Source organism: Dermochelys coriacea, chromosome 3, assembly GCF_009764565.3.
Source record: "Dermochelys coriacea isolate rDerCor1 chromosome 3, rDerCor1.pri.v4, whole genome shotgun sequence".
Taxonomy (NCBI): domain Eukaryota; kingdom Metazoa; phylum Chordata; order Testudines; family Dermochelyidae; genus Dermochelys; species Dermochelys coriacea.
In genome coordinates this window covers 197,305,061-197,323,678 of record NC_050070.1, presented here as the reverse complement: position 1 = coordinate 197,323,678, position 18,618 = coordinate 197,305,061, and the positions used below count along the sequence as shown (strand labels likewise).

Below are 18,618 nucleotides of genomic sequence, written 5' to 3'. Positions count from 1 at the left end.
CCCGGGCCAGGAGCTCAGGGGCCGGGCAGGAGGGTCCTGCGGATTGGATATGGCCCGCGGGCCGTAGTTTGCCCACCTCTGACCTAGTCAATCCTTCCTACATAGTTTATAACCCAATATTACATTATCTCATTAATTTTCATCATGTTTCAGTAACTCCTATTATGTTAGAATCCTCTTTCATTGTCAGGCATTCTACTTCACCTCTGAAATGACGAGATACTCTTCCTTCATATACTTGGGTTTTTCCCCCCCAAGATAAGAAAAGCTTTCTCAATTGGAGATCAGAGAAACCAATTCTGAGATGGATTTATTCTACGATGTCCTTATATGCCACCTCGAAAAATAACTAGGTCTCTGTTCAGCAAATCTGGCCTCAAGATTCTGCATCTGGGCTCTGAAGCCATAATCTGCGCTATATACCACTTGGACACAAGTTAAGTACTAGTAATTGTATATGATACCCTCAGTGCAGAAAACTGGGTAGCTCCCACCTTGATTAAACTCATGTTGGTCTTCTACCTCTATAGTTTACTCTGACTAGTTACTGGGTTTTATATTAAGTTAGAAGATAATTTAACCAAACAACTAAAACTTTAAGTTCAAGTGTCTTCTTCAAGACTGAGCACTCTCCCTGAACCAACCTATAAGACCACATATTTCTTCCCACCTCTCCTCAGCTGTGATACATACAAGTCTGGCTTGAAGAGCAGATGGGTTATTAGGCACTTATACATTTTTAATAAGTAAAAATAATTTTAAAACATTTGAAATTGTAAATGTGTCTATATAAAAATTATTAATGTGTCCCCTCCTACTGCACCCTTCCTATGTCACTTGTGATTTTAGATTATAAACTCTTTGGGGACAAAGACCATGTCTTCATAAAGCTGTTGATCAAAGCCTCTGGGTACTACTAGGATACATACATTGAATGATAACTTTAGTCAACTAGCAATTGCCCTCTTTTGCTCAGTCTTTCAGAGCTTCACTATTTCTGGAGCATCTCTCAATTTAACAATATACTCTCAATAGATATGGTACCTCTGTATTTTGTATCTAAACAGTATAAACATGAGAACTCACTCAAACAGCTGGCCCTACCTGTAACTCATTCATTTCAAAATACTCTGACTTCAGAGACACCAGTTCAAGGAGTGTAGTTGTATTAACTGTCACAACTTTTTAAATATTTATTTTAAAGATTATGGTCTAAGTCTCAAAATCAGTGTTAATTTCAAACCAAATCTCAGTTGTGACAGATTGTCTCTCTTACTCTCTAGTTCATCATGGAAGCTACAACCTTATGATTCACTATCTTTTCCTGGGATGGTGGCAAGGAATTCGCAGTGAGGGATGGAGGTTTCAGTTTATTTTGTAATTCACAATTTTATTTAGATAAGACACACAGGTGCCTCAAAAGCGTGTTTGATAAAAATCACTAAAATAAATGCTTATGTTTTTAATATAAGCCACTATAAAATAAATACAGTTTGAATATTCAGTACGCAAAATGTTTTAAACAGTTTAGCCTGCATAAATTAAGAATTCTAAAAACAGAAAATTAAATTTGCACCACACATTCCCATACGGCCATTATGCTCCAGTCACAATGGCACTGAAAGCATTTTGTTCTTTAACGATACATAGGAGAATGGTGAAAACAGGGCAGTAATTGAGATACTCCATGATAATGCTTGAAAAATATGAGGCATTAGCATTAAAAAAAATTGAAAAGCTCAGGAAAACAAGCATGTGTAAACAGAGGCATCCTGTACTTACATATTGTATGCAAGCTTAACTGCCAGCCTAACCATTCAATTAAAGGAACACAAAATTTAGCCTATTAGCATTAGGGGCTCCATCCTGCTCTATTCAAATCAATAGGAGTTTTGCCATTAACTTAAATGAAAGTTGGATCAAGTCCTAGCTGTGGGACTCTCCCTTACCCTTTGCACACACACACAAATGGCAAGAAATGTACTGGGGTGTCCTACAGGGTATGCACAGACCTGTACATACATCACGTTACAAGAGGACACAGAATCATATGGAAGTCAGAAATAGGAAGCTACCTATAAGGTCATCTAGTTCCAGTCCACCTCCCTGCTCATGCAAGATTATTCCCTATAATGTTTTCAAATATTTTATCAAAGAGCTGTAGATTCTCCAACTGACTAAGCTTTCAACACTTACCTTGGGAGACTATTCCACAGTCTAAAGAAATCTCCATATTAAGATTATTTCTTTATATGCAGTTTAAATTTCCTTTAATTTCATCCCATTGCTCCTTAGATAAGGAGATAACTAAATAATTAATACCTCTTCCTCGAGAGTTATACCCTTCAAATAGTTGTTGACTTAAGTCTTCTAATCTTTGCCGGCAGTCATAACACGCCTTTATAAAAGCTACACATTTAGTTCAGTCTTTTCTCTCAAATCAATCTCTTTAGTCACTTTTGTTACTCTTTTAATGCCCTCCAATTGGTCAAAATTTTTCAGGTAATGAGGTGCCCAGAACTCAACACAACATTCATGGTATACTCACACAGGAGCCACATAGAAAGAAACCTTAAAGCTTGATGCGATGCTTCCATGCATGGAAGCCAAAAGTGCATTGCCCTTTTCTGAGACCAAATCATAGCAAATTCATGATCCCACATTCTAAATAGCAAAACTTCAGCAAGCACCAAGGGAGAGGAGAAAAACAGTTTGGGGTGCTTGATGAAAGACTACTAGCTTTAGTGCTCGTCAGATGAGAGAGACTGGGGAAATGCATGCACCGTTCCAGAGGATGGTAATCATTAGCCAGAGCCCGGCCCCCCACCCCCGCCAGCTCCATCCTGCTGTGAAATTGATGACACCAGATCTCTCTCTCATGAAGTCCAGTGGGCATTCCCACTATCTGACAACTTGTTGCAACACATCCTCTTTTAGCAGGTCAGAACCTCTCAGGAATGTTTCTCCAATTCTCAGCCTAACATTGTTTTTCATTGTCCAAACATGTCAGAAGAAAGACAAGAGGCAATGGATGTGATTTAATAAAGCTGCAACTGTATTCAACTAAAATATCTGGGAGTACCCAGCAACAAGCTCAATAGTGCAGGTCAATCATCCTTTCCTCAATCATTTCCACATAACCCCAACCAATACTACCTCTGGTACTTCACCATCCTCCCCTTATATCAGGTGAAAGAGGGCTATAAAAGGAGGGTAATTGGTGACCTGCTGTACAGGATTCAGGAACTCCAAACTCCCTGCCCCCCAACTCAGCTCCCTTAAGGGAGGTTTTCCTTCAAATCCTTTTCCAATCCATTTTATGTGACAACCCATACCAAATACCTGTACTGGACATCTGCCATAAGGGGCACGAGCAAAATGCTTGGCTGCCTCTCCCTTAGCAGGTCCCACAAGTCTATATCACCACTCGATTAGCCTGTTTTATGATCCTGAAAGTGAAACTACAAGAAAGTGTCCCAATACCTGGGACATTTTGACCTGCTTTTTCTCCAGTTCTCAGCCTACCCTGTTTTTCATTCTGTCCCTTATCTTTAGCACAGCTTCCAATTTAATCAGCCAAGTCCACTTCCTCTTTAATCCTTTCACTTGATGTAATTTTCCAACACTCTCCTCCATGTTGTCATCATTCCCTACAAATTTTGCACATAAAATTGTATCCTTGGCATGGTATATGCCCACCTGAATGTGATTTAAACTCTTTGAACCAGGGACAATTTCTTGTGTTTGCAAAGTTCCATGCACAACGTTCCATAAATACCAGTTATTAAAATTAAGAGTGTAAAGAGTTATTTTTGCTTGTAGCAGGACACTGAAGACATGTCCTACTTAACCACAAGAGGCGCTTTGTGAAATTTTAATGTCTTTATATTCAAAAGTCAACAGATGAGAAGCAGAAATTTATTGTATAGAGAGAAGAAAGAATTCTCACCCATGTTACTTATTTACAAAGTTAAAGCTGTTGCCAATTCTTAAAATAGAACATGGGTAGTTCTCAGCCTTACAGCCTGCCATAAATATAAAGGGAAGGGTAAACACCTTTAAAATCCCTCCTGGCCAAAAGAAAAACCCTTTCACCTGTAAAGGGTTAAGAAGCTAGGATAACCTCGCTGGCACCTGACCACAATGACCAATGAGGAGACAAGATACTTTCAAAGCTGGAGGGGGAGAGAAACAAAGGGTCTGGGTCTGTCAGTGTGATGCTTTTGCCGGGGACAGAACAGGAATGGAGTCTTAGAACTTAGTAAGTAATCTAGCTAGATATGCATTAGATTATGATTTCTTTAAATGGCTGAGAAAATAAGCTGTGCCGAATGGAATGGATATTCCTGTTTTTGTGTCTTTTTGTAACTTAAGGTTTTGCCTAGAAGGATTCTCTATGTTTTGAATCTAATTACCCTGTAAGGTATGTACCATCCTGATTTTACAAAGATGATTCTTTTTACTTTTTCTTCTATTAAAATTCTTCTTTTAAGAAACTGAATGCTTTTTTCATTGTTCTTAAGATCCAAGGGTTTGGGTCTGTGGCCACCTATGCAAATTGGTGAGGATTTTTATCGAGCCTTCCCCAGAAAAAAGGGGGTAAGATTTGGGAGGATTTTGGGGGGGAAAGACATTTCCGAATGAACTTAGACGTTTGGTGGTGGCAGCGAAAGTCCAAGGGCAAAGGGTAAAATAGTTTGTACCTTGGGGAAGTTTTAACCTAAGCTGGTAAAAGTAAGCTTAGGAGGTTTTATGCAGGTCCCCACATCTGTACCCTAGCGTTCAGAGTGGGGAAGGAACCTTGACACTGCCTATTCCATGAAGAAAATAGGAAAAATTAGGGTAAAAGTGAAGTATCATTGCTATTGAGTAACAGGTTGCCACAGTAAAACATTTAATGGCCATTCAAACAATGTGTTATCTACTAATTAAAAAAAAATCAATCCAGAATTCAAGAAGATAGTTGAGGCATCTTCATATAGGACCAACAGTTGTTCCTTACAAATTCTGTCTTTTGAAAAGAAAAAAATATGACACTACAAAGCCCACGGTTCATATTTGTCCAAATACTTGTTATTTAAAAATACTTCAAAAAGTTAAAGTCCCAAAATCTGACCTTCCCTAAAATCATAATGTCATGGGGAAAATTTTAAAATTCTATTTAAAGCCTACGTATTGTATTTGTTAGGTTGAGAAAACTGCTAAACCAAAGTGCCATGGTTTTCCTACCTCTTAAAGATCAGTTCTTTAATTTAAGTAAGTTCTGTTTTCTATACTTGTGAAGTTGAGACACTTTATGGACTGGATTTAACTGATGTAGGAACTAGCATCTTAAGTTCTAAGTAAGAGAATGTTCAGTTTGTTACTAGTAAGATGTACTCAATCATCTTTTCATTTTAAAAAGCTGTAAAGAAACCGTTTCTCTTTGAGTTTTGTATCATGAGCGTATAAGTTTACATCACAGCAAATGATTAGTCACGATCTACTGTCACTCCTAAGAATGACACTTCCATTTGTTTTGGCTAGAAGTTAACAGGAGAGCAGAGTAACTGATTCTAAAATATCCAAAGCAACTGTAACAAGTTGACAAAGTTTCATAAACAAAGATATCAGTGAACAAATATATGCACACTGGAACTTCAGGGGCCAGATCTTCACCTGACTCAAGTTGTCATACGTCCATTGACTTCAACTGAGCTATGACAATTTACACAAGCTGAGGATCTGGCCAATTGTGAATGATTTATGAGAAGGTGGGAGCAGCCTCCGAAAATTCTGCTTGCCCAAGTAATTCTTTCCCACTCCATCGTCACAAAGCTAAGCCTAGCAATAGCAAGTTCTATGGCTAGGCTAAGAACTTTTGCATGACAACTTTATATGGCAAAACTAATATGTACTTTGAGAAAATAAGAGTGTGTAGCTATTTTAATTCACAAGTGCAACAACACGGATTACGCTGGCAACAAAAGGTTATCTAGAGCTAAGAGAAAGGTTAAGTTCTAGGGCCTCTGAGTAACATATAAAATTCTGAACTCAAGGCTGAAACTCTCCAGGAAAATGACACATTTTCAAGTTTCAGAGTAGCAGCCGTGTTAGTCTGTATTCGCAAAAAGAAAAGGAGTACTTGTGGCACCTTAGAGACTAATAAATTTATTTTCAAGTGTTTTGCTTCCTGAGGATTTTGCTAGGATTGCTGAAGAATTCCAGTGTCCAAAAGTTTCAAGTTCAACACACTGATTGATAACTAATTAATATAAACAGTACAAGTCATACAATTTAGGCTGTTTAGTGATTCTTCTCATTGGAGCAGCAAAATGAGACTCGAGATGTAAACGCAAGTATTCGGTTATCACAGATTACAAAATCAAGTTTGCTTTTAAAAGATATGTGCTCTAAATGCATCAAATGTAGAACTAGGTTTTGCTCAAATATAAGGAGAAATCCTAGTAGATTATCTGAGCAAGTGCTGATCCAAAGTACCAAAAGGTGGGGCAATAAAGTGACTGAAATGTAAGCACTGGGTATTATTCTGAACATAGAGTAGGTAATAAGTTATCATCATTCATACAGTTTTACAGAATACCTAGTCATAAATTTAGCACATCTTAGGAGGACGACGATGACAGGAAGGAACCTGTTCATTGTGCCGTCAAGTGAAGTGATTGCCTTAACTATGACTTCAAGTTCTTCTAATATGAGAAAACAATATTCTTCCATGTAGTTTGTGGTGCTGACTTTTTCATAGTAGTCTTAATGTAAATATATTTGAAGTTATTTTAAAAAAAAAATAAGTGTGATCTTTCACATACCATGCTAGATCAGAAACTAAGGTGCAGCTGTCTATGCTATAAAGCAGTAGTTCTCAAACTTCATTGCACCATGGCCCCCTTCTGACAACAAAAATTACTACATGACCCCAGGAGGCAGGGATTAAAGCCTGAGCCTGCACGAGTCCCACCACCCCAGGCGGGGGCCAAAGTTCCAGCAAGTCTAATGCCAGCCCTGACCACAGTTTGAGAATTGCTGCTATAAAGGTATAATGGACTGACATTTACTTTCTACATGGGCAAACCAACAGAATTTTTATTTCAGATTTTCCATTCCTTATTACTACTTTAGTTGGATCCCAGGAGTCATATAATGCTTTCCATCTACCTGCACAACTCCAGCTGATATCAAGAGCACATGCAGATCAAGGGCATAAAAATTACTGACTTTGGAAAAATGAGTAAAAAGTAAACATTGTCAAGAATTAAGTAACGACAGAAAAGATGTGTGCTCATCTTAGTAACAGAATAGTCAGTTTCTTCAAATTCTTCAACATCAGATGAGTCATTGAATGAAGATGTCCATTGAAATGGAAGAACAGATCACCAGTGAGTACAACAATCTTGACATTTTCAGTACCACTGTCGTCAAAGTGTAGCTGTGAGGATCATTTAAATCTGTATTTCAGGCCTCTCCAATACCTGGTTCATTCAGAAGCAGTGTACAATTTTGGGTGTGTTGAGTATCAACAAAGTTGACTGTGCGGTTAGGCCATAAAAAACAGTTAAAAGTCAGAAGTTGGTGTTAAAAACATTCCATTTATGGTAGCACAAAATTAGTAAAAAAAAATTTCAATTACTGACATTATTTTGTCTTGGATATATTTTTCCAGAAAGATTTGAACTTGCAAGTTCACTATTAATTGCAAGTCTAGATATAATGGGGAGGGGGAGAAAACAGAGAGGAAAGGAAAATTAAAGAACTAAAGATTCACTACTGATATTAATGCAAGATTGTCAGGTAACTTCATAAGTTTGACCAGCAATGGGTAAAAGCATCCAAACAGAGGAAAAATACATTCCTATTTAATGAAATTGATTCTAAGTCAACAGAAAAATCACATAATAGTGTCCAACTTGTTCAAGATGCTATCCAGCAATGAACAGAGAAGCATAAGGAGCTCTCTGATATTTTCTCAGGCAACAAAAATAAAAGGGAGAGTTGAAAGAACTTCTAAGGCATAGCACACTGCAAACAGGGCACCTCTCCAAGGAATGACAGTCACTTGTTAAAAATACCCTACTTTCCTCAGTATCCTTCCCACACAACTCCTCATAGGCTGAAGTTTTAACAACTATTTCTGAAACTGAACCTCATAGGTAACTTTATACAGGTAAGTGACAACTATGACCATTCCATAAACCAATGGGATAACTTCAGTCACTTATGAACTCCGACTATATTTTTAGTCTCAGAAGCAATGAACTACTTTTTCCTTCTGTGGCTCAAAAGATTGATTTCTAAGCTATTTATTTTTAGCGAAGACCTAAAGGTTGCTGTCACAATACAATAGTAACTACAGTTGTCCTCTCCACTTCCACAAAATTACATACACATACTCAAGAGAGAAAAATTAAGGTTTCATGGAGATTTAAAGTGACTAAACTGTTTTGTAACTACATAAGCTCATACCTGCAGTTTGGTTTCAGAGATAATTTGTTTAGCTCCTAAACCTTCTCTACATACCACACTACTACTATTATATTATTCAGCAGAAGAGATGCTGAATCATAGTTTTGTCAGAAACCCTTCTTACATATGATATACTTTTGGATATGAATTATTTTTAGAGAGGCACAGGGGGAAGGAAGGAGGCAGACTATAGTGGCTCCCAAACGAATGTGTTCCTTTTCAGGACAAATCAAAGACAGACGCCACTGACCTAAAACCACAGAAAGGAGGGAAGTGCATTAAAGTTAGTCACCTATATGATGGAATGGCAAATTATATTTAATAGAGTAATATGTTCCTTCCTACTGCTTGACTCATTCCAAAATGCATATATACAACATATTATATAGTTAATGGTGCTGTTGCACTAATTTGCATATCTCTGTAATGGACAACCTACAAATATGTCCTACAAATTTCAAGTATTAACCCTGACACAGCATACGTTAATCCAACCAAATCCTAGAGTCACTTAAAAGCTTCTTTTAGAGAGAAACCTTCAACACTAACATTTTAAAGCTGTTTATCTTATGAAAGTAAAACTGATTAATTACAATAACTGTGAATGACTTCATGTGCCAGAGCAGCATACCCTCCATGCATTTCTATCTTTCCCTTCAGTTGGTTTACTACATGTAGAAAACAAATATCCAAGGAAGAATTTAAACAAATTTTACGAAATATTAGTAACTTCCAATTTAGTTTTTTTTTTTAATTATTCACCTCTATTTTCATATTTTGCAACTGCATTTAGTGCAAAAACCAAAGCACTTGAAGCTTTGCTGAAGAAGACATTTTTAAATAACCACACACTGCCCGGCCAGCTTAACTACAAATGACCTGGATAGTTAATAATAAAATAAGCTGCATGATATTAAATTTAAAACAAACCAAAGATGTAATAAGCTTCATCTACAAGAAATTACAAGTTAATGAAAGGTGTTTTTTTTAAATGTATACTGTTCTTAAAGTTAAAAAAAAAAAAAAAAAAACAGGGATACATTAAGGCTTCCCTGACAAGTTTCTTTTAATTAAAGAAAAAAGTCCCTTCACCAATCTATGACTATGTACTTGAGCAGCATAGCAGATGTGAAGATCATGGCAACAGCTTAGGAAAGGACATAAAGGATATCATATCCAAATAAAAATACCACAGAAATGTATATGGACAAAATGTAATTATCCCATCTGGAATTTGGTTTATGCACCAGGGCCAATATCGCTACACTTATTAATGTTTCAGGATCTTGGGTTTACACTTCATCTCAAGGATAGCACCTCCTGCAGCACAACAGCCCATAAAACCACGCTGACCAAAAGAGAATAGTGCCATTTTAATAAACTACCAACTTTCTGCTGTACCCTGTGTTTTCCAAGGAAGTCTCCCATCTAAATACTGATCAGGCTAAACCTGACAAATGTGATAAGAACACAGTTTGAGGTGGTATTTTTGCTGACAGTGAGGACTTGCCTACACCATAACTTCAAGGCCCAATTCTGCAATTTCCTGTGTGCAGACAGACTGCTTCAACCAGGCAGGCAACATGATCAATGCCTCAATTTGTAACCAGTTAATGGTTAGTATTCTCAGAAACCAGAGCAGCTGGTCATGTTGCCCTGCTTAGCAACCTAGGCTGCCACAGAGGTCTTCCTGTAAACAAGTTGTAACACTTTATTGCAGTGCACACAAGAATCCTTAATCATGTCTTTGTAAATTGTTTTGCCGGCCCTCATTCCTGCTTGCTCTCTGAACCTTAACACATCCCAGCATATGCTGCCCAACACACCAGCACTGCTCCATTGTTTCCATGTGCTCCCAATCTATCTGTGGCATCCATTTGTTGTGTTTTGTAGTTGGATTGTAAGTACAATTGTATCCTGTTGATAATAGTTCACCTTACCTGATCACTCTTGTTACAGTGTGTATGGTAACACCCACTGTTTCATGTTCTCTGTGTATATAAATCTCCCCACTGTATTTTCCACTGAATGCATCCAATGAAGTGAGCTGTAGCTCAGGAAAGCCTATGCTCAAATAAATTTGTTAGTCTCTAAGGTGCCACAAGTACTCCTTTTCTTTTTGCGAATACAGACTAACACGGCTGCTACTCTGAAACCAGTCTTCCCATGATGTATTTGTAAAGTGCATAGCACAATGAGATCCCGGTCCATGATTAGGACTCCTAGGTGCTATCACAATACAAATATATAATACTTCGCACTTTTATTCTACCTTTCAACCCATGGTCTCAAGGCCCTTATAAATTTTTACAGATCTTCTAAGGATTTTGCAAATTGATAAGGAGATATCTAAAGTAAGTAAAATGTGGAAGTTAACAGACACCTGGTTTGACAATTTATAAATTTAAAGCATATATTTTTCTTGTTTAAAAAAAAAATCTACATCACTTCACATCATTTGAATAAATGAAAAGATTGACAAGAAAGGCCACTGAAATAAATATATGCGGGGAGGGGGTGTTTGTCTCTCTCTTTAAAGCAGTATTTGGGATGCGGGGGGGGGGGGGTGTTTGTTTCTCTCTTTAAAGCAGTATTTGGGTTAGTTCATTTAAAAAAATTACTATATTTATTCTGTACATTGAAATTATAGTTAACTAGGGGAATCTGCTTTTATTTTCTGGATTTACCTCAAGATGTGTACATTTTGCAACCATCAACATGACAAACAGTCCAGGGAGTGTCCTTTCAATGACTTGTTCAGAAGTCAAGTAGCAGTCATTACCTATAAAGACTTTTGATTGAGGTCACTTTTTGAAAGTGTCCAAAAATATTACTTTCCAGATACTGGTCTACTTTTTTTCCATTTTTAAAAGGAAAAAAAAAAAAGCCCTCTCAACAGCAACTGAACTAACATTTTATATAAAGAAAAGGAGTACTTGTTTTTCTTTTCTTTTTTCCTTTTCTTTTTGCGAATACAGACTAACACGGCTGCTACTCTGAAACCTAACATTTTATACGTCTTCCCCTACTGCAGACAAAGAGTAGTTATATTTGTACTATGCAAAAATACCTCTTATTAAACTAGGCAAAGCAGCTTGCAACACCCACATGGGCCCAAGAAATAATGTGTGGTATTCTACTTTCTTTTAACGTTCAAATGAAAGGAAACGTGCTCAACAGTCTCTCATCTGTCACAATGAGGCAAACTTTCTTAAATTATAAAAGTATCAAACTAACATATAATTACTAATGACTTGGAAGACAAAGCTTTCAGTAAAGGATCCTGACAAAACAATCCCTCTTTTACACACAACGCAAAAGTATTTCTCAGTCCACCAGAGGAGAAAGAAGGGGACCTCATTCGGCAATCAATTTTGAAGTAGCTTTTGCAGTGCATTATTTGGCTGCCTATCAGAGACATTTAAAATTCACAGACATGATTTTCTTTCCAGGTCTATAATTGTTGTTGCCAACACAGCCCTTACAGGCATTGTGTGTTCTGGCAACTCAGATGTTTATTTCCCCACAAACTTTTAAAACTTCCAGATACAGAACCTGGAAGATCGGGAACAACAACATACTTCTAACAATTGTAACTCATGTTTCGGTGGGATTTAGCCCAATCTGACTTATCCTGGGGAACTGAAGGGGGAAGAGAATTTTACAGAGCATTTTAAAGCAGCTTTCCGTGGTCTCACACTGTGGGAATGGAGAATTGCTGCCCTGTTTCAGAAAGATTTTTGTTTTTAAACTTCCTCATGGTTTGAAAATCTCGTTCACGCTGTCCCAGCCCTCGCTCAGCAGCCACCAGGGAAGGTGGGTCTCAAGAGAGGAGAACCACAGAATCAGGGGACTGGACGGGACCACGAGAGGTCACCTAGTCCAGTCCCCTGCACTCATGGCAGGAACAAGTATTCTCATTCTAGACCACCCCTGACAGGTGTCGCCTGTCCCAGCTAGTCCCAGTGACTAGTCCCAGCCCTGACCAGCAGCCAAGGGAGGGGGGCCAGCTAAGGGGATAGCAGCCACCGGAGAAAGGGGTAACGGGGGGATAAGGACCCGTCCGACGTCGGCCCCCAGGAAAGGGGAGGACCTCGGCCCCGCAGCCCCCAGGGAAGGGGGCAGAGGCAGGACGGTCCCCGCAGCCCTTACGGCGGGAAATGAGCAGCAGGAGCCGGCTCCGCCCGGGACTCACCTGCGGTTCAGGGGCCGGACTCGGACAGCCACCTTCACCGAAGCCATGGCTCAGCCCTGCCCCGGCCCAGGGCTGGCCCTCCCGGCTGCCGGCTAAGGGACAGGCCACATCCCCGCCTCCGGCGCTACTGCATGCTACCGTCACGCCGGGCGGGCCGCCCCCTTCCCACGCAGCCGCCCGAATCACTGCGCCGGCCGGGCCGGCTCCCCTTGTTGTCACGGCAGCCACGGGGCAGCGCCGGCGAGCACCACTGGTACGGCGCCAGCGCAGGGACAAACCGCCGCGGGACGCGTTCCTCCTCCCCTCTCCTGGCTGCCGGCCGGAGCCCCGCCCACTGCGGAGCTCCCGGCACAGGCAGGCGCGAGGGGCCGGGGGCGGGGCGCGAGCCTGGGAGTGCCCCTCCAAGGGGAACCCGCTCACAGAGCAGCGAGCCCCTCGAGCCCAGGCGGGGAGTATAGTCACTGGGAGGGATCCCCCCCACACACACACACACACACACACACACACAGAGGTGGGTGGGCAGGTGCAGTCACTGGCCAAGCCTGTCCCTGGGGGTAGACGCTCCTGCCCCCATGGGGCTAAACACCATGGTGGGTGTAGCTGTTGTTTGCTTTTTTTTTTTCCCCCTCTCAGGAAGGATGAACTCGAGAGCTGTAGGGTTTGTGTAATCAGTCCCACGCAGCATCTAATCCCAGATGATGGAGTTACCAGGCCCTCCCCTAATTAAAGATCTGATGAGCTCTACAGTGGAACAATCATCCCAGGCTGCTAAAAAAAAAAAAAAATCCCCGCTGATGACTGGACCCAAGAGGAGTTGCCAGTATTTTTTAATTTTGGAATGTGATGAGAAGCAGGATGGTTAGGTTCTGGTCCATACCCAGCGAAAGCAGTGGGAATCTTGCTAATGGGCTTTGGTGATGCACAGTGGCATAATAAAAGTAAAAAGAAAAGGAGTACTTGTGGCATCAGATGAAGTGAGCTGTAGCTCACGAAAGCTTATGCTCAAATAAATTGGTTAGTCTCTAAGGTGCCACAAGTACTCCTTTTCTTTTTGCAAATACAGACTAACACGGCTGCTACTCTGAAACTGTCATAATAAAAGTAGTGTAAATTCTGGTATAATGCCAGGAAGTAAGGACATGAAGAGGAGGCATGTCCTGCTCACACTGAAGGCAATGGGAAAATGCCACATAATGCTGCATTGTCAAGGCTTGCAAATATATTGCAAACACAGTAACAGGATTTTGGCCCCTTCTGCAGGCAGTCTTTCAATAATGCAAAACATTTTAAAAGATTGTGTCTTTGTACAGTGTCTAGTGGAGTCCTTCCAGGTGCTACGATAACACAAACATATTATTAATAATGATTAATTATGAAATTATTATTAGTACTAGATCAAAACAAATGCCCAGATCCCACAAAGGATCAGGAGTTTTGTTTGTGGAACTGAAGGTTTGTGCTTGTGGCTCCCTTTGCAGAAATGGGACATAGAAGTGAACACATCATTTACTGGTTTATTTAAAAGTGCTATCAGTTTGGTTTAAAGCTTGTTCTCTCCTTTGGAGGATTTACAGGAATATCTCTTTAATACATGTACAAATTTGTCACTTAACTCCCTCCTCCACATATAACAGTAATGTGAATCATTAACAAGAGAAATCAGGGAAATTCACACTGCTGGGGGTTTGCAAATTTCATTTTGTGTGACTGCAGATGTAATATAATCGTGCATTTACATAGCAAAGGCTATTCTGACAACTTAAAAGGGCTAGAAACTACTTTTTAAAAACAAAGTTGGATTCTGGATAATGTGACAGAATGTTACAGACATTCTCAGTTTGCAGCATGTAGATATAGATTTCTCTTAATTTAAAATAGTATTTTACTCTGTTTTATATATATTGTTCATATAATTATCAAAAATAACGAAGTATGAGAACAAATATAAACTACAAATAAAGCAGTTCATCACATTATTCATGTTTTTTGAAAAACATGAATACACAATGTTGTGATAATCAGTAAAATCCTGACCCTAATTAACTCAATGAGAGTTTTGCCATTGACTTCTATAGGGTGAGGATTTCACTCAATGTTTATATAATACATATGTGACAAAGTCATGTATGCTGTAAACAGGTACTGGGATGAGAAAGGGTCTTGTTTAAAATGGATATGCAAGGGGGATTATCAAAATAAAAATAGTTTACTGGAGGAAAACCCTTAACACCTTAGATGATTAAAAACAAAATAGCTTTAAACAACTAATTTACTTTTCTGCATTTATGCTGTTTACTATAAGGCCTAGTAGGTCTCAAACCCAGGCCTGTAGAGGTGCTGAATACAAATACTCCACATTGTTACGCAGCAGCAGCCAGTTTGTGCTCCCCTACCCACAATCCACTATGGGCACAGACCACTTCAAGGGGATGGGACAGGCAGCAGCCTCATGCCACTTGATTAGCAGTATCTCAGATCAGTAAATAATTCTGCAATTCTTTAAAATATTTAATCGTATCATTCAGATCATTCTTTCCTTGCAGAATTTAGGATTTTCCATCTTACATTATCATGAAGGATCTGCTAGCTAACTTTCAATCTTTATTTGAACCACATCCCTCAATTGATTAGAACGCCCCTAAGAGAATGGCTGCATTGCAGAGAATGCTTTCCAGCTCAGGTTGACAGACATGTGCTCGCTATGTTTGAGCTAGCATGCTAAAAATAGCAGTGGAGCCATGGGTAGCACTGGCAACAGCTCAGGCTAGCCACCTGAGTAAAAACTCATCCAGACCCCCTGGCTGTGTACTCAGATTGCTAGCCCAAACTGCCACCCATGCTTCCCCCAGCTACACTATCTACCTAAGCTGGGAAGCATGCTCCCAGCTGCTGTGTAGATGTAACCCTTAGATTTACAGTTGGTTTCTTTGGTATTCCATTGATTCAATCTTGATCTTGCTGTCAGAAGAAGATTGTGACTTAAACCCCATATTCTTTATGGAAATATGGTTATGATATGCATATGGCATAACTAAGATATATTTTATGCAAGATGGCTCATGTAAGGTATTATTGGAAACATTATGATTTACTGAATGTGATTATCCAATTTGTATGCATGTATCATTTCTGTATCCAAAGTTAGGAATATTGACTATGTAACAATTACAACTGTGTATGTATTTGGGAGACACCCACCAGACAACCGGCCATCACAACCTTGATGGGCCATTAGGAAGAAACAATAAGATTGTGAAGATACCAATTTCTCTCCTTCCTGAAAGGAAGGTCAGGTGATTATGTCACCTGATGCAAAATACCAACTTGGACACTGCTGGTACTTTTCCTCTGTAGGGGGATGAAGATCAAACAAAGGTTTCCTGCCTCAGGTTAATCCCTTTTAAATCTGGGGAGGGGGTTGGCTTGGACTCATCTCTACCGACTTCCCACTCATGAAGAAAGACTGCTAAAAACACCTGAACAGACAAAGGGAAGGGCTGAGTCCAGATTGAGACAGAGAAGTCTAGTCTGTAAAGAGAAATAACTGGAGCTTTAAGCTACAGAAACTCTGCATCTTCCCTAAGTTAACATTTAGGGTAAGAAATTATATTTTGTAACCAGTTTCTTTAAGATCTTAAAATTAGTATGCATGTTTTGTTTTATTTGCTTGGTAATCTGCTTTGTTCTGTTTGCTATCCCTCATAATCACTTAAAATCTACGTTTTATAGTTGTTAAACTTGTTTTTGTTTATTATTAAACCCAGTTTGTGCAATTCATATCAGGTGGGGGGGAAGAGGAGGGGAGAAGCTGTGCATCTCTCTCTTCACACTTAGGGAGAGAGTGAATTTTTATGAGCTTGTGCTGTGCAGATCTTTCTATACAGTGCAAGACAGTATTATTTTAGGTTTATTCCCCAACGGGATGTGCACGTGAGTGCTGGGTGAATCCTCTCACACAGAAAGCCCTGTTGAAGCTTAAGGTACCTTTCTGATGGTGAAGAGGAAGGCTGGGAATAGCTGGTCCCAGTGTCCTGGATAAGGCTACGATTTGGTCACGAAAGTCACGGAATCCATGACTTCTGCAGTCCTCCATGACTTCAGCCCACAGCAGCCGGGAGCTGCAGGGTACTGTCACCGCCCGTGGTGGCCGGGAGCTGCAGAGTACCCCTGCTGCCCAGAGTGGCAGGGGCTCTGGATTTCCCAGTCCCCATGGGTGCGAGGATCCCCTGCAGCTCCCCAGCCAGCACAGGTAGGGAGGAATCTCCCAGAGCACCCCAGTCTCTGTGGGCGGGGGGATCCCTGACAGCTCCTCAGCTGCCACTGCCAGTGGGGGAATCCCCCAAGGCTTCCCAGTTCCCGCAGGGGGTGGGGGGATCCCCAGCAGATCAACTGCTGCTGTTGCCAGGGGAATCCCACAGAGCTCCCCAGCCACTGGGCAAGGGCAGGGGCTGCAGCTCCCAACCACAGAAGGGTAGAGTGATTGACTCTCCTCCCTCCCCATTTTGTCATGGACATTTTTAGTAAAAGTCAGGGACAGGTCACAGTTTCCAGGAATTTTTGTTTATTGCCCATGACCTGTCTGTGACTTTTACTAAAAATATCCATGACAAAAATCATAGCCTTAATCCTAGGCTATGAACTTCTTGAGAATCCTTTTCAGTGTCTGATTAAACCTTTCTACTAGGCCATCTGTCTGTGGGTGGTACATGGATGTGTGTAAGGTTTTGATTTTTAATAGTTCCCATACTTCTTTCACATCAGTCAAGATGTGAAATTTGTCCCCTGGTCTGTCAGGATCTCTTTGGGAAACCTGACCTGTGCGAAGACCTTGAGCAGTTCATTGGTGATAGTTTTAGTATTCGCAGACTGTAGTGGTAAGTCTTCTGGGTCTCTCATGGCATAGTCCACGACGACAAGTATAGCTAGTGCCCAGATGCACTCTTCTCTAGTGAGCACATAAAGGTCAATTCCAATTCTCTCAAAGGAGGTCTCCACCAAGGGAAGAGATACTACTGGACACTGTGGGATTCCCCTAGGAGCTGCCAATTGGCATTCAGGACATGAGGCATAGAAATTCTTGACTTCTTTAAAGACCCCTGGCTAAAAGTATCATGTCAAGATCTTAGACAGTGTCTTGTCTTTCCCAAGAAATCTTGCATATGGGGTTGTGTGTGCCAGATGCAGCAATTCACAGTGATATACCCAAGGTACTAGCAGTTGTGTCTATCTCTCTTGCATCTGCTTGTCTTGGTTTACATGATATGACAAGTCCATCTTACGGGCAAAATGTGGGTACTGCTTTGCCTTTAGGGATCCACCTCTTCATCTTCTATCATGGCTGCTTATTCAAATGCTCGGCTCAAGGTCTCGTTGCTCCTTTGCTCCCCACAGAAATCTGATAATCCAGTTAGCATCTCAGGTCCAGTTGCAGAGGGGGTGGTGTATTTGGGCCTGTGGATGGTCCTTTTCCAGGCATCAGCTCTGGCATCTGTGGTGTCTATTACAGCTTTGGAGAAGACTGTCTCTCCCACCTTCCTTCACTCTTTTCTCTCTTCCACTTTTCTCTCTGAGATTTTTTTCCCCTTGGATCAGTAAGGAGGTCACAGTTCTTAAAAGGAAAGAAGACCCCTAACACCTCTGGGGTGTCTTCCTCAAGCCCCTGTGTTACGGGAAACTTTTGTAAGAGCTTGGAGAAATACAACCAGTCTCAGCCTAATATCACAGGTAGGGGAGGTCCGCAGACACACATTCTCATCTGGTCCCCCAAATTAGCTGCCTGGGTTTCGATTGGATGTGGTGGTGCGCAAGATGAGTCTTTGCCAACCGGGAGGAGAACACCCTCAGGAAGGCTTTCATGATGCTCCTTACCTGGGCCCTCTGCTCTGGGCAAAGGGGGAGGGATAGCTCAGTGGCTTGAGCATTGGCCTGCTAAACACAGGGTTGTGAGTTCAATCCTTGAGGGG

General features: G+C 40.7%; 1 protein-coding gene across 5 annotated transcripts in view; it reads right to left on the bottom strand.

Moving 5' to 3' along the window:
- KIF16B (kinesin family member 16B) overlaps window positions 1-12,951 on the bottom strand; it is a 285,774-nt gene extending 272,823 nt beyond the window's left edge. For 2 of the 5 annotated variants that reach the window (XM_043512060.1, XM_038396916.2), the window contains exon 1: window positions 12,656-12,928. In XM_043512060.1, the coding sequence (XP_043367995.1) occupies window positions 12,656-12,702 (47 nt within the window). In that variant the 5' untranslated portion in view covers window positions 12,703-12,928. Of the gene's footprint in view, window positions 1-12,655 lie in introns of all 5 variants that reach the window. The other 3 variants (XM_038396918.2, XM_038396915.2, XM_043512061.1) reach the window with 3 other exon arrangements.
- Between the last annotated feature and the right edge of the window lie 5,667 nt (window positions 12,952-18,618).